The sequence below is a fragment of the Capsicum annuum genome, chromosome 12, assembly GCF_002878395.1.
Source record: "Capsicum annuum cultivar UCD-10X-F1 chromosome 12, UCD10Xv1.1, whole genome shotgun sequence".
In the NCBI taxonomy this organism is placed as follows: Eukaryota; Viridiplantae; Streptophyta; class Magnoliopsida; order Solanales; family Solanaceae; genus Capsicum; species Capsicum annuum.
In genome coordinates this window covers 229,174,769-229,191,948 of record NC_061122.1, presented here as the reverse complement: position 1 = coordinate 229,191,948, position 17,180 = coordinate 229,174,769, and the positions used below count along the sequence as shown (strand labels likewise).

At 35.2% G+C, this 17,180-nt stretch overlaps 1 protein-coding gene across 6 annotated transcripts; it reads right to left on the bottom strand.

Moving 5' to 3' along the window:
- Positions 1–414: 414 nt before the first annotated feature.
- LOC107851714 lies at positions 415–11,095 on the bottom strand. 6 transcript variants are annotated; one of them, XR_007048491.1, is made up of 4 exons: positions 9,987–11,084; positions 8,555–8,763; positions 7,052–7,237; positions 415–1,944 (listed from the first exon to the last, which is right to left on the bottom strand). XR_007048491.1 is itself a non-coding variant. In XM_047401287.1 (4 exons), exons 3-4 carry the CDS (start codon positions 8,570–8,572, stop codon positions 1,345–1,347), a joined length of 615 nt encoding a protein of 204 aa, XP_047257243.1. In that variant the 5' UTR covers positions 8,573–8,763; positions 9,987–10,093; positions 10,179–11,095; the 3' UTR covers positions 415–1,344. The 6 variants fall into 6 exon arrangements, 3 of the variants coding, with proteins under 3 accessions (XP_047257243.1, XP_047257241.1, XP_047257244.1); XR_001669132.2 differs by having other exon boundaries at positions 415–1,941; XM_047401287.1 differs by lacking the exon at positions 7,052–7,237 and having other exon boundaries at positions 415–1,941; positions 9,987–10,093; positions 10,179–11,095.
- Positions 11,096–17,180: the final 6,085 nt, after the last annotated feature.

Here is a 17,180-nt window from a genome sequence, read left to right as displayed (position 1 = left end):
AACACAGATTCCATCTCAACGTTTATTTTCTTTGTCGTCATTTCTTTATAATTTTACTGTTCGTAAATGTAAGACTGAAATCAAGGAAACGAATAGAAGAATAGAAGAAGAAGCTTTATGTTATTGTGCATCAAAAGACTAACTAATGCAAGGCATTGTGAGGCTATATATCGACTTATTCACATAACCACTATTACTAACTATAAGCTACAAGGAACAAGTTAGTTACAACTACTATTACTGCTACCAAAAATCCCCAAGAACACAACAACACAAACACCAAAATCAGTCCACTAGTTCAAGAACTATGGACCCTTTTGATGACCTCTCTCGAATTCTCAAGAAGAACAAGAAGGGAAGTGATATCACGAGTAAAACACACTAAAACAGCAACAACACTTGATGAACAAGATGCAACAATAACAACACACGGTTACAAGACTAGAACACAAATGGATTACATAGATATAGACAAACTGTTACAAGAAAGTAAAGATAGATAGACAGATAGATAGATAGACCAAGGTATGGTATAATATTAACAACCCAAAAGCTTATTTCACTTTTGGACCTTTAATATCACACACAACCTAAACCTATCTCTTATATGACCTCAAGGGAACCGGAATTCCCAAGCAATCTCTGTTTCTAAGCAAATGATCAACACAAGGACTCCATCTGGTCCAAGGATTCCACCTAGCTAAAGACTCTCAAAGAGGCTACAAAATATATTCTCCAAAAATCTCCCAAAAATGACCTAATGAGGATCTATTTATACCTAGGTTAACTTATTACAAATGACTAAAAAACCCTTGCAAAGGGCGGATGAACAGTGAAATAGTTTTGGAGCTTGTGGGACTTGTTCTCTACACTTCAAAGCTTGTTCCTTGGATGGGCAGCCCCCCAAGCTCAATTCTTGACGCATTGGACCCCGATCATGATCGTACCCGTATCATCCTCTCCTCCTTAGAAAGGATTCGTCCTTGAATCTAAACCTTGCAAAGCAATAGGAAGGACAAGAAAACAAAAGTTCCTCAAAGTATGAGGGTTAGGATTAGTGTAATCAATCATAGTATCTTACCAAGGTGGCTCAAACTTCACATATACCCAAACATCTCTCTTACCCGAATACCCTACCAAGGGAGAATCAACTAATTTATCCACATAAGTGTGATAAGAAACAAGGAACAAGTGTCGCTTATCAAGTGGAAAACATAGACTCTTCTTGGAACAACAATTAGACTTGAAAGCCGAGAGAGGAAAGCCATACACGCTATGTACATTCAAGTTATTCCAAAAGACATCCTCATCACCACACTTCAAATGATCACCGGAATCAAATGGCTAGAGTGTCCATGGGCACGGGTTGGGAATACACTTCCTTACCCCAACACTAATACAATAATGATCAAATTTCCCCTCTTTACTATCATGATCAATAACAAAAACAACTAAAGGGTCATCCTTAGTCATTCGGCCAACATGTTCAACATCATCATTTTTACACACAAGTTGATCTTCATGACTTCCATAAGACAATGTACTACCACTTTCCACAATGGCTTCAACACTAGGTGAATCAACTAGTGTATCCACAATCTCAAGTTGTACATTATCATCACAAAATGAAGGCACATTCGGCTCATTTAGAGCCAAACTGTCATCCATACTTAGTTGGCTATTATCCTCATTCACTAGAGTGCAAAATTTAGTTTGATTACCTTGTAGCTCATGTGGATCATGGCCACTCAAGGGAATTTGATTAGGAAGGCTTGGATGCTCCATCAAGTTATCCAACTTCTTGCACAGAGAGCCTTCCATCCCTTCCAATCTTCCTTTCATTCTGTCCATTATTCGCCTATCTATGGCATCAAGTCTTGCCATGATGAATTTAACCCAACTAGGCATTTCAGCTTCATTCGCCATTGTATCCATCAAGAGCTACTAAGCAAACAACATGAAAACAACAAACACATTAAAGATTAGCAAAAATCATTCCACAATTCATCACAAAACAGTCCACAATGCGTCTCAAAATAGTCCACAATCCCTCACTTTCACACTTTGAATTTTTCACTCTATTGTCCTTACAAGTGTTGATAACTCGCTTATACTCCAATGAGGTTACATGGTCCCAATTGTGGCTCGAGGTCGGAGTAAATTCTTGTTTGAAACGACTCAAATAAGTAATGTACGAACTTGAACCAAAAAAGATACTACGACTTAAAAACGAGAAAAGCACACAACAAACAACGTTAACACGAAGAACATAAACAAAACTAACTTACAAGCTAGTACGGTATTACTAGGTTGTCAATTAGTGTCGATCAAACAAACGAAACTAGGAAACAATAAAATGAAACTAAGAAATTTAAAATTTGAACTCAAAAATGTTGCATGAACAGTACTTTAGTGACATGGAAGTTCACTATTGGCCTCGAGTTTTATCAAAATTTTATTTCCCAATTTCAAGTCTTGATCAATATACAATTTGGAATTGGTGGATTTGGTTAATGGAGGGAAAAGTGGTTTTGGAGCCTTTTTGTTCAAATTTCAAAAGCAAAACTTGACTTCTTTGAAATTTATCCTTGAAAAAAGGTCCTTAAATCAAGTAAAAGTAGATGAAAAGTCTCGGAAGTGATAGGGACAAGTCTTTTACTAACAATTACTACAAGCTTGTTTTTCACCTTTTTAGATCTAGTTTGCACTTTAAGGATTAACAAGATGATGAAAGGGTGAAGAACCTTAAGAACACAACAACAACTCCAATAACAACAACAATTTCAGTTTCCAAATCCACTACAACAAAATCATCAAATCGGCCAAGGTTTAGGTAACAACAACATCCAACTCGGCCACAGCTTGTTCACATCAATAACTTCAACAAGTTCAAATTCAATCTTAGATTTTGACACTTTTTAGTGTTGATGAGAAAGAAACCAACACTAGAAACACTCTAAACAAATAAAAGACTACAAGTTCTAGACACACAACAAACAAATCTTGGCCAAGATAACAACAACACAATTTTCGGCCAAGAACACAAAATGGACAGATTTGCACTTTGGAATTTTTTTTCAGTTTTCAGCTTTTTTTATTTTTTTTGAATTTTCGTCCAAGAGAACCCAAGATTGGTAGTGTAGGAACACAACCAGCCTTGCTATGATACCAAATGATACCAAAACTCCCCAAGAACACAACAACACAAACACCAAAATCAATCCACTACTTCAAGAACTATGGACCTTTTTTATGACCTCTCTCGGATTCGCAAGAAGAACAAGAAGGGAAGTGATATCAAGATTAAAACACACTAAAACATCAACAACACTTGATGAACAAGATGCAATAACAACAACACACGGTTACAAGACAAAAACACAAACGGATTACATAGATATAGACAAATGATTACAAGAAAGTAAAGATAGATAGACCAAGGGATGGTATAATATTAACAACCCAAAAGCTTATTTCACTATTGTACCTTTAATATCACACACAACCTAAACCTATCTCTTATCTGACCTCAAGGGAACTGGAATTCCCAAGCAATCTCCGTTTCTAAGCAAATGATCAACACAAGGATTCCACCTTGTCCAAGGATTCCACGATGCTAAAGACTCTCAAAGAGGCTACAAAATATATTCTCCAAAAATATCCGAAAAATAACCTAATGAGGTTCTATTTATACCTAGGTTAACTTATTACAAATAACTAAAAAACCCTTGCAAAGGGCGGATGAACAGTGAACGCGGATGAACAGTGAAACAGTTTTGGGGCTTGTGGGACTTGTTCTCTATACTTCAAAGATTTTTCCTTGGATGGGCAGCCCCCCGAGCTCGAGCATTAATGCATTGAACCCCGATCATGATCGTACCCATGTCAATTACACAATAACTAATCTTTTCTTTATACACTTCAGCTAATGCTAATTCACATTTATATCTCAACACTCCCCTTCAATATAAGTGGTGCAAAGATATCTAAAATAATTAACTTGGATAAAAGATATTCATGTTGAAATTTAGATAGCCCTTTTATCAAAACATCAGCAGATTGCTCTTGAGTAGAAAGATAATTCACTTTGATTAATCCTTGTTGTAGCTTCTCCTTTATGAAATGACAATCAATCTCAATATGCTTCGTTCTTTCATGATAAATTGGATTTGATGCAGTTTGAATTGCAACTTTGCTGTCACAATATATTTGAGCTGGTAATTTCACCTCAGCACCTATTTCTTTTAGCACTCCAAGCAACCATTCTAACTCTAACACTGTGCATGTAAGACTTATGCATTCAGCTTCAGCTGAGCTCCTTGAAATTGTAGTTTGTTTTTTTTGATTTCCATGAAACCAATGAATTGCCAATTTTAATCATGTACCCTGTTACGCACTTCCTGGTAAGTAGACAAGATGCTCAATCAACATCGTAATAGGCAGTAACTTTTCTATTTGAACTACTTGATAACAGTAGACCTTGCCCAGGTTGTTTCTTAAGATATCTGACAACTCTAAGTGCAACATACATGTGAGATCTTTTAGGTTGCTGCAAGAACTAACTCAATGTTTGAGTGTTATATGATATAGCTCTAGTCTTGTCATGTTGAGGTAAAACAGTTTACCTATTAACTTCTGATACACTATTTGATCTACTAAAGGATTTTTTTCTTCCCTCTTCACATGTTTATCATAATATTTTAAAGTTAGTTTGACATTGGTTTTATGACTGGTCGCTCTACGACTGAGGCAATTTACCTTGTGCGGAGACTAGTAGAGCAGTATAGAGAGAGAAAGGGATTTTCACATGGTGTTTATTGACTTGGAAACGGCGTATGATAAGGTCCCTAGGGAGGTTCTTTGGAGATGCTTGGAGGTGAGGAGGGTCCCGGTAGTGTACATCAGAGCGATTAAGGACATGTATGAGGGAGCAAAGACTCGAGTAAGGATAGTGGAAGGAGATTCTGAGCATTTCTCGGTCTTGATAGGGTTTCACCAGGGATCAACTCTTAGTCCATTTTTATTCTCTTTGGTGATGGATGTGTTGATGCAAAATATATAAGGCGAGGTGCCTTGGTGTATACTGTTCACGGATGATATAGTTCTAATTGATGAGTCGCGACAAGGGGTTAATGATAAGCTGGAGGTTCGGAGACAAACCCTAGAGTCTAAAGGTCTCAGGTTGAGTAGGACTAAGACAGAGTACTTAGAGTGTAAGTTTAGTGACTCGAGGCAAGAGAAGGAGGTGGTAGTGAAGTTGGATTCTCAGGCGATTTGCACGAGGGATAGTTTTAAGTATCTTGGGTCTACTATTCAGGGAAATAGAAAGATAAATGAGGATTTCTCTCACTATATTAGGACAGGTTGGATGAAATGAAAGCTCGCTTCAGAATTTTATGCGATAGGAAGGTGCCCCCCAAGCAGAAAGGCAAAGTCTATAGAGTTGCAGTCCGGCCTGCTATGTTGTATGGAGCGGAGTGTTGGCCAGTTAAGAATTCTCATATCCAAAAGTTGAAGGTAGCGTAAATGAGGATGTTGTATTGGATGTGTGGATTCACAAGGGATGATAGGGTTAGGAATAAAATTATTTGAGAGAAGGTGGGAGTGGTGTTAGTGGAGAATAAAATGGGGGAAGTGAGGTTGAGATAGTTTGGTCATGTGATGAGGAGAGGCATGGATACCCCAGTTCGTAGGCGTGAGAGGTTGGTCTTGGGAGGTTTCAAACGGGGTACGGGTAGGCCAAAAAAATACTGGAGAAAAATGATTAAACGTGACATAGAGCAGTTACAGCTAACTGAGGACATGACCCTAGATAGGAAGATATGGAGAAAAAGCATTGGGATAGAGGGATAAGGTTGTGGATGAGTCGTAGGCAGTATTTAGGTGAACTTGGTGTCCTTTGTTTGGCAATGTACAAATTTTTTGTGGATGTCATACCTATGTTATTTTATCGTGTTCTATGCTTTTGATGCTTTTGTATATTACCTTTTATCTTGAGTCGAGGGTCTATCGAAAACAGTCTCTCTACTTCTTTAGAGGTAGTGGTATGGACTGCGTACACTCTACCCTCCCCAGACCCCACTATGTGGGAATATACTGGGTTTGTTGTTGTTGTTGTAGGTGTTCTTACAGGCTTAGTTCTTGATATACCTACTTCAGATATAAGTTCAAGAGTATATTTCCTCTGATGGATCAATATAACAGCTGTAGATTTAGTGAACTCAATACCTAGAAAGTACTTAAGCTCACCTAAATCCTTCATCTTGAAAGCTTGCTGCAATGCCTTATTTGTTTCTTCTATCAGCTTTAGACTGCTACCAGTTATTAACATATCATCTACATATATCAGTACTATAGTAATTCCTTCTTTTGTTTTTCTTTTGTTTTTCTGATGAATAAAGCGTAGTCATGTTGGCTCTATTGGAACTTGAGATTGATAAGAGATTCAGTGAACTTGTGGTTTCACTGTCTTGGAGCTTGTTTAAGCCTATAAAGTGATTTGGTCAGTCTACACACCTTCCCTTGGCTGACAAAACCCTAAGGTAGTTATATATACATATATATATATATATATCATCTTTTAGATCACCTTGAAGAAAAACATTGAACACATCCATCTGATGGATTTACCACTGCTTAGAAGTTGCAATATATAATATGATTCTGATAGTCACCATCTTAACAACAAGAGAAAATGTCTCATTATAATCTATCCCATGTTGTTGATTATAATCCTTAGCCATCAATCTAGCCTTAAACCTTTCCATCTCTCCCATAGACTTGTATTTGATCCTGTAAATCCACCTATATCCCATAGGTTTCTTCCCCGGAGGTAAGTCTCTAATCTCCCAGGTCTTATTACTCTTCAAAGCCTGAATTTTAGTCTGTATAGCATCCACCCATATTTGGTCTTTGACAACCTCTGAGTAACTATCAGGTTCTATAAGGGAAGAGGTTGCAGCAATATAGCATTGATAAGATGGAGACAAATAAGAGTAAGACAATTAGTTGCTCATGGGATACTGATATTCAAGGAAATAAAATCTCTTACCCATGTAGGTTTATGTTTACTCCTTGTAGATCTTCTAGCCTCAGCCTCAACCTTAACTCTGTATTTAAGTGAAACTTGAGCCTACAACTTAGGCAAAGCTACAACATTTGGTTGAATATCATCATTAGGATGAATTTGATCAAGCACGGCATCAAAAAGTGCTTCATGTGGTTGATCTAGCATGACCTGATCAGTAACAAATAATACAACCTCCTTTATAGATGAAGATTATGTATTGCTGGGAGCCAAAGAAATTGGATGAACCAGTTCTTGAAACATAACTGATGAATATTGTAAGGTATCCACAAACACGGATTGTTTTACATTACTTTTCACAGCTGAAAAAAGGAACAGATCTTCTCTAAAGATCATATCCCTACTTACAAAAAAAGCCCTATTCACCAGATCCAATAGAATATATCCCTTCTATGTTTTTTAATACCCCATATGCATTGTAGACCTTGATCTAGGCATCATTTTGTCACACTCAGTTAGATTTTATGCAAAACACATACAACCTAGAGTTCTTAAATGAGATACATCAGGCTTACAACTATACATTTTTTCATAAGGTGTTTAATTATCAATAACACGACTAGGCAACCTGTTTATGATATAAGTTACAGCTAAAACACAATGCCCTCAATATTTGAGAGGAATCTTTGCTTGAAATCACAAAGCTCTGGTCATCTTAAGTATATGTTTATGTTTTCTCTCAACAACACCATTTTACTGAAGGGTGTAAGGACAAGACCTCTGATGGACTATTCCCAACCTTTTGAACAGTGCATCGCATATTGTATGAACAAATTTTGTCCTATTATCAAACCTTAATACTTTAACATTCTTATCAAACTAATTTTTTAACAAACTGGAGAAAAACTTAAAAAGATACACAAATATCTGATTTATTTCTGAGCAAAAACAATCAAGTCATCCAAGAATAATCATCCACAATTGTAGTTAAATACTTGTTACCATCAAAAGTAGGAGTATTAGAAGAACTCCAAAGGTCAACATGAGTCAAATCAAAATAAGCACCACTCTTGATACTACTGGAAGGAAACTGAAGTCTAGTCTGCTTAGCATAAGGACAAACTAAGCTCTTGGATATTTTACACATACTTTGTTTAGGCATATCAAAATTTCTAGCTAGTACTACAAGGGACACATATCCTAGTTTTTTATGCCACAGCTCCATTGTTGATTCCTTGGTAGTCTTTGGTTTCACACTCTTAACAGCAAACACAAAATTTTTGTCATTACTCTGATTCAACAACAGATACAACCCTCGTTCATTTTACCAACTTTCTTTACCTTTCCACTGTAAAGCTTCTGGAAAATATGAAAATAAGGAAAGACGGTAATTGAACAACCTAGTTCCTTAGTGACTTGACTCATAGATAGTAATTTATATTTGAACTGAGGAATATAACACATTGGTAATTACACTCCAAGCTGATAAAGCACTAGAATTAATATGTGTAATTATGGTAGACTCACCATTAGAAAGATATACATGCTTAGGTGAATCAAGAATAGAGATAAACTCCTTAGCCGACATATCCAGACTAGACGTTATATGAGCAGTTGCACCAGTATCAATAATCCACATCTCACGATTGTCAGAAGCAAGTAATGTTTTGCCTGCAGTAGTTGCAGCATTACATTCAGCTACAGCAGTAGAAGGTCCTGGTCTTTGTTCAAACATCCTGAGAATATGATCATACTACTTTTTAGTAAATGTACAACCCTGAAAAAGTTGTTTCACATCACTCTCGACCTGAGATACTGAAGAACTCTAACTTGTAGAACAACCAGTATTATATGAATCATTCTTTCTTCCCCATTCTGACAATGGCACACTAGTATTCATGCCATAGGAAACATTGGCTTGGACTTGTTGATTCTGACAACTAGAATTGTTGTTCTTATTTGCACTATAGAAAGAGTTCACTACTAAATTTTTCTTCTTAGACTTAAAATCTGGTGGATATCTCAGCTGTCACACCCCTTTTTTTCAACCCAAAAAGATTTGATTTTATAGTTTCGAAAGTTTGAAAGGGTTTTATTAATAAAGTGACAAAAATGAAGGTTTGTTTTGAAAAGGATTATTTATATTCAACTCAGAGTCACCTTTGGAAATCCTTTTTCAAAATGATTTTGACTCTTTTAAGCTAATCCGCGAACAGAGATTCCGGTTAAGAAATTTTGTTGACCGAAGGGAAGGTGTTAGGCACCCCTCGATCCCGTGGTTCGACCACGGCCACTTAGTGGAGCATATTGGCTAATTTGACACTACAAAATGTTCAAACCACACAAAAATACACGAAAATGATCAATCAAACAAACAAAATGCAGTCCAAAAATATAATGTCCAGTCCAATTATTACAACCCTAAATGAAAAAGGTACTGAAAAGTAAACCTACGCTTACCTACACTAATCCTAAACTATGCTCCAATGCCTTACCTGATGCTTCGGGCCTTCATCAGAGGTGTCCTCCGAGTACATGATACGTCAGGCATTTCCAGGTGAGTAAATACAAATGTGCCCTCGAGGCATTCCCCGGTGAATAAATACAATCGATCCAAATTCATAAAATAAAACTATTAAACAAACATTTTCAACATTCAACAATCCAAAAGTTCTAAATTTGCCTACCCAAAGCTACTATTTTCCTATCCAACTCGACCTATCATGATTCTTATCACATTTCAACATCATCAATGAATCAAAATTTATCCAAATTTATTTTTATCGAGCCCAATCCTTTTCCGCATTCATTTCCAAAATAATTAATTAATTCTTCGACTACTAATCCAAATTTCCACATTCAAATTCAACATCAACCAACACAAAAATAAAGATTCAAACATATCAAATAAAAAACCATTCACATTTATGTAAAAATTAAAGAGAAGATAGAATTGGACCTCAAGTGTCGCTTTCAATATATATCGGAGATAGAACCGCGCACGAGAACCCGATTCGAACCTCGTCAGCAAAAAAAACTCCAAACTCAATACTGAGAAATACAGATCTGGATAGATTCAATAACAATGGCATGACATTAATACAAACACCAAACGCGACCCCAAACAAAATTTCAAACCAAAAACTCGTACGCAATTTCTCGACGGAATCAATCCAAACAAGTTGATTTTGGGTTAGTTCAGATGCTGGTTTAGAGTTTTTGATGATGAGAGATAAATTTTAGATCGAAGGTGCCTGAACTCGAATGAACAGTAGCTAATTCCAGTGAGCTTTCGCTGAAAAAGCCCAATATCTGTTATTTCCCCTTTTCTCGAATTTTAGTTTCTACTGCTCCTGTTTCTTTCATGATTATCTCCCTCAAAATACAATTCGAAAGAAGACCCACGATAACCCAAAAAGAAATAAAAAATAGAAGTGTCGTTTGGTGTGAGTTCGGATCGAATTTATCGCCGGCCATGTTGTTTCCCGATGAGTCCTGACGGAGTAGTGTCTAAACTCACCGGAGAAACACCTCCCTCACTATGATTCTTATCTCTCTCCCAGATTCTCTCTTCTTCAATCTCTATTCTCTCTCGATTCTCTATCCCATTAGGTGCGGTGACATGAGTATCAAATTTTCTATGTGCTGTTGTATTTTTTGTGCTAATCATTGTTTTTGTGTATATAAAAGACTAAAGGAGGATCGTGTGGGTCTGTATATGTGCAGCTGTGTATGTGTATATGATTAGGGAAATGGGGATCTTTTCATGTGAGCTATGTGTGATTTTTCTCTGTAGTGTGTTGTGCATGCTTTTTTCTGTGAATGAATTTTTTTTGGTCCCCCTTTTTTTTCTCTGTGAGAATGTTGCTTATATACTCCATTCAAGAATGGACAATCCCAATAATCACATGGGCCCCCTCTTTTATTTTAGTTTTTTTTGTGAATTGGTTTCCTTTTTGTCCATTCTGTTATGGAAAAGGATGAGGAAAACGTGAGTAGGTGAGGGGTGGAGAACACGTGGCAGGGCAGGAGGTAGGGGTAGGCAGGTGAGGGTAGGGGTGTGGGTGATAGGAGGATTAAAACAAGATAAAATTTGTTAGAAATTTTTTTAAGGATTGTTATTTTTTGTATTTTTGTGAGATATAATCACATAGGTGAGAGTATATGATAACAAGAGGTAAAAAATGGATAAATTGAGTTTTGGAAGGGACAAAATTAAGTATCTACATCACTAACTTATAATAGAACTCTTTGTTATGTCCCTTCCACTTGCAGAAATCACGCACTAGAAGAGAGTTCTTTTTGTACTTCTGAATAATCCCTTAGCTATTAACAAATTTTGAATACATAATTAGTGATTTCAGACCAACAAAATTCATACCAATATTGCTGACATTGGACAACACAACCTTTTGTCCTTCACCCTTAACTACTAAGGCATAAGCACGATTAACACCAGGTAATGCATCCGTTATAAGAGTCTGACTTCTAACCTAATGATATGAATCATTCAGACCCATCAAGAACTGATATAAATTTTGTCTATTCATATGAAACACAAAGCTTTTGGATTTCTCACAGTTATAATTGTTGATTTTATGTTTCAATAAATTTTGAAACAAATACATCAGTTAAAGATTTTTAAGGGTTATGTTTCAATTAGTTTTGAAACAAATGCATCACTTAAACTTTTGAGTTACAAAGGAAATGAATTTGATAAATTCATTATTCATAAGTTTTGAGTTACAAAGAAAATGTATTTGACAAATTCATTATTCATTAAGTTTTACGTTATAGGTTCTTGAAAGAATGACATTTTTTGTTTTAAACCATACATGAACCTATTAACTATTACATAATTAATATGCTTCTCATCATGAAACTTTCAGTGTTTTCTTTGGTTTGAAAAGACAAGCACTCAAAACTACTTTCTCCTTGAAAACACTAGAAAGACATTGATCAAATGGTGAAATCACCAATTCAAGAATAGAAGAGCAACATTCTTGAATGCTACTTGTTTTGTGGCTTAGTTGAATCTCAAAGATAGAGTTGTCACTTGTTCTTCCGTTTGCTCGTGGGAGAGACTCCAACCATCTTCAAGAAGTGTATCACCGTGCCTCTGAGCCAAGCAAGTTTTATTTTAAATTTCTTGTATAATTATCATTATTGTTCTAACAATTTGAAGATAGTTATCTCTATGGCTTCTACATCAATATCAAATAGTATTCCATCTTTGCCTAATCCTAATTTTGAAATATTTGATGGCAAATACTTTCCTAGATGGCATGGAAAGATGGAATTCTTTTTAAAATGATTAAAGCTGGCATATGCTCTTGAAGAACCTTGCCCTAATGCTCCTGGTTCTGAGGTAGCATCTGACGAGGCTACTTTGATTAAAGAACAAATTGCCAAATGGCAATATGATGATTATTTGTGCAAGAATTATATTCTTGGAGGAATGTCTAACAAATATTATGATCAATATTATGTTAAATGCAAATATGCTAAAGAGATATGGGACACTCTTCAAGCTATTTATTTAGCCGAAGAGAGGAGTTCTAAGAAATTTCTCGTTTCAAATTATATGGAGTTCAAAATGGTTGATGACAAGTTAATCACTGAACAAGTACAAGAATTCCAACTTATAGCTAATAAAATTACTATATCTGAAATTGCTCTTAATGAAAACTTTCATGTTAGTGCTATTGTATCAAAACTTCCTCCATCTTGGAAAGAGTACCGAAGTATACTCTTACACAAAAAGGAAGATTTGACTCTTGAACAATTGTTACAACACTTGCAAATTAAACAAGAGACACGATGGCACGATAATAATAGTTTGAGGAACCTGTCATGAAAGCTCATATGGTTGAAGAAAAATCAGAAGGAATTTGAAAATAAGAATCAGAAGGAATTTGAAAATAAGAATTTTTCAAAGGCAAAGAAGACTACAAATTTTAAGCGTAATGGTGCCAATTTTAAATCTGGTGAATGCTATCATTGTCATAAAGTTGGTCACTATGCGCGTGATTGTAGAATTCTCAAAGCCAAAAAGAAGAAAGAAAAAGCAAATAAAAATAAAAAAGATGATCTTGTGGCAATGGTCACAGAAGTATTTGTAGTGGAAGATCAAGTGGAATGGTGGATAGATACTAGCGCAACTCGTCACATATCAGGTAACCAAAATTCTTTCAAGACTTATGAATTAGTGGGGAATGGTAAAACTGTATATATGGGAAACTCCTCCTATACTAAAGTTGTGGGAAAAGGAACTGTTGAACTGAAGTTTACTTTCGGAAAGATAGTTACATTGATGGACGTATTACATGTTCCTGATATTCGAACGAACTTGGTGTCAGGTACGCTTCTTTCGAAGCATGGTTTTAAATGGTTTTTGAGGAAGATAAGTTTATTTTATCTAAAAATGGCATGTTTGTTGGAAAAGGTTATGTTGCAAATGGAATGTTTAACCTCAATATTGAAAATGAAAATATTTCTGCTTATCTTGTGGAGTCTCTGGACTTATGGCATGAACGTCTGGGACATGTGAATTTTAGATCCATTCAACTTATGGTGAGTAATGGATTAATCAAAGATTGTGGAAAGAATCATACTACTAAGTGTCTTACTTGTAGTAAATGCAAGATTACTAAGAAGACTTTTAAGATAGTTGAAAGGACTTCCACGCTGTATTTGTGAGATGGATTATTTGTCACGTCATGGAAAGAGGTATTTTATCACTTTTATTAATGACTACTCAAGATATACTTATGTCTTTCCATTGAAAACAAAAGATGAAACATTTGAGACTTTCAAAACATATAAAGCTGAAGTTGAAAATAAATTGAGTGTGAAAATTAAGTCTATTAGGTCTGATAGAGGTGGAGAGTACTTAAAGTCAGATTTTATTGATTTTTATGAGAGATAAGTCATTGAAAAACAATTGGCCATGTCCTATACACCACAACAAAATGGTGTAGCAGAAAGAAAAAATAGGACTTTCATAGAAATGGTTAATTCTATGCTTTATGTATCTGATATATCTGAAAATTTATGGACTGAAACCTTGCTTTCAGCATGTCATATTTTGAATAGAATTACTTCCAGGAATCATGATGCATCTCCATATGAACTTTGGCATAATCGAAAATCAAATATAAACTATTTTAAAGTATGGGGTTGCTTGGCTCATGTTCGATTACCAAATCAATATTTAATCAAGATTGGCTATAGAGGAGTAGATTGTGTGTTTATTGGCTATTCACAAACCAGTAAGGCTTATAGATTTTTAAATCTTAAAACCCCAAGTCCTCACATAATTATTGAATCTTTACATGCTAACTTTTTTGAGCATATATATCCCAAGAAAAAAGATTCTTTTGAACAAGATTCAAATTCTTCTATTTCTCCTCTTAAAAGAAAAATAGTTGAGCCATTGGAAGAAAGTCAACCAAGATGTAGTTCAAGATCAGCCAAATCAAAAGACTTTGGACCTGATTTTCAAGCTTATTTGGTTGAAAAGGATCCTGAAAGTTATGCTAAAGCTATGTCTTCACATGATGCTTCATTTTGGCGTGAAGCCATTGATGATGAAATGCATTCTATATTATCTAATAATACATGGATATTGTCAGATCTTCCTCCTGGATGTAAACCAATTGGTTGCCGATGGATTTTTAGGAAGAAAATGAAATCCGATGGTACTTTAGATAAGTACAAAGCTCGTTTGGTAGCTAAAGGCTTTACTCAATTGAAAGATATTGATTATTTTGATACTTTTGCACCTGTAGCTCAGATGACCTCCATTCGTCTCTTGATTGCTCTAGCAGCAATTCATGGTCTTGTTATTCATCAGATAGATGTGAAAACTGCATTCCTGAATAGAGATCTAGACGAAGAAGTCTACATGAAACAACCAGAAGGATTTGTCAATCCTAGTCAAGAACGTAAAGTTTGTAAACTTCTTAAATCTCTTTATGGATTAAAATATGCTCCAAAACAATAGCATGATAAATTTAGAAAAGTTCTGATTTCTAATGGCTACTTAATCAATGGTGGAGATATCTGCATATTTAGTAAATTTAAGGAAAATTCTGGTGTTATAATATGTTTTTATGTAGATGACATGTTGATCTTTGGAACTGATATGGAAAAAGTCAAAGAAACAAAATATTTTCTTGCTTCTCAGTTTGAAATGAAAGATCTTGGAGAAGATGATGTAATTTTAGGCATCAAAATTGTAAGATCGGTAAGTGGTTTGACTCTTACTCAATTAAGTTATATTGAGAAGGTTCTAAAGAGGTTTGTTTATTTTGACGACAAGCCTTCTCCTACACCATTTGATCCTAGCATCAAACTAGTACGATACTCTGATGATATTCTTGATCAATTGACATATTCTTAGATTGTTGGGAGTCTTATGTATGCCATGCATTGTACCAGGCCAGATATTAGTTATGTTGTAGGATCTTTGAGCAAGTTTACTGGTATCCCTGGAGTTGAGCATTGGAATACCTTAATTCGTGTTTTAAGGTATCTGAAGGGTACAATTAATGTTGGCCTGCATTATTCTACCTTTTCAGCAGTTCTTGAAGGCTATAGTGATGCTACTTGGAATTCTGATCCGAATGAATCTAAATCTATTACTGCTTGGATTTTCACTTTGGCTGGAGCAGCAATATCATGGAGATCAAAGAAGCAGAGATGTATTACTCACTCAACCATGGAGTCAGAATTTATCGCTATGTCTTCTACTGGAGAAGAAGCTGATTGGCTGCGGAGTATGCTGATAGATATTCCATTATGGGGTAAGACAATACCACCTTTGACTATATATTGTGATAATAAAGCTGCTATATTTCGAGCTTCAAGTGATTGATACAATGGGAAGTCAAGACAAGTTCGTCTCAAACACAATCATGTGAGAATATTATTGGAGGATGGAATAGTATCGCTTCAATATGTGAAGTCCAAACTCAATTTAGCAGATCCTTTGTCTAAAGGGTTGGGCAAGGAATTGATGCTACAAACTTGTAATGGGATGGGAATAAAGCCTGTTGTAGATTGATTGTACTTTATGGTAACGCTACCTAATGATGTAATCTTAGGTTCAAAGGGAAAAACAAGTAAAGTTACAATTGTGAAGCACATCAATAAAATTTCCTTTTTCCCTAGAGAGTGAGTAGATGTGCATAAGTTGAGATTTATTCTCTTGATAAATCTATAAGACCGATATCGGTTGGAGTAAATAATAACACTCTTGATAGATTTGACAGTATTCCTACAAAAGAAAAGAATGAGATTATATGCTCTTATTAAGTCTATACATCGATTTCGGTTGGAGTGTGTAGGAACACTCTTGATAGATTACTAATACTTTGTTGTAAAGGAGGATGAGATTAATTTCTCTTAATGAAATTCATAGACTACTTAGTTGGAGTATGCAAAGTTACTCTTGATGAATTCACTGCACTAAGTGCGAAGTGGAGGTCACTTCAGTAAAATTTTTACAGGGAAATCTTAAAGCACTTAGCTAAAAATATTCGAGACACATGGCTGTAAGGTGTCAAAGGATTTTAATTTTCACCGGAACATAGCAATATGCATGGAGTATTTTTCTACTTCATTCAATGAACCACTTAGTTCAAGATTTGTTCACTAAGTAGTCAATGATTTAGAAAGTCTTCACTAGCTAATGGTTCAAGTCCAAAAGACACCATTATTGATGCATGTTTCTAGATTGATGTCTCAAATGAATTTTATTTTTTAAAGATAAAGTTTCTTGAAACAAGTGGGGGATTGTTGATTTTATGTTTCAATAAATTTTGAAACAAATACATCGGTTAAAGATTTTTAAGAGTTGTGTTTCAATTAGTTTTGAAACAAATGCATCACTTAAAGTTTTGAGTTACAGAGGAAATGAATTTGATAAATTCATTATTCATAAGTTTTGAGTTACAAAGAAAATGTATTTGACAAATTCATTATTCATTAAGTTTTACGTTATAGGTTCTTGAAAGAATGACATTTTTTGTTTTAAACCATACATGAACCTAATAACTATTACTTAATTAATATGCTTCTCATGCATGAAACTTTCAGTGTTTTCTTTGGTTTGAAAAGTCAAGCACTCAAAACTACTTTCCCCTTGAAA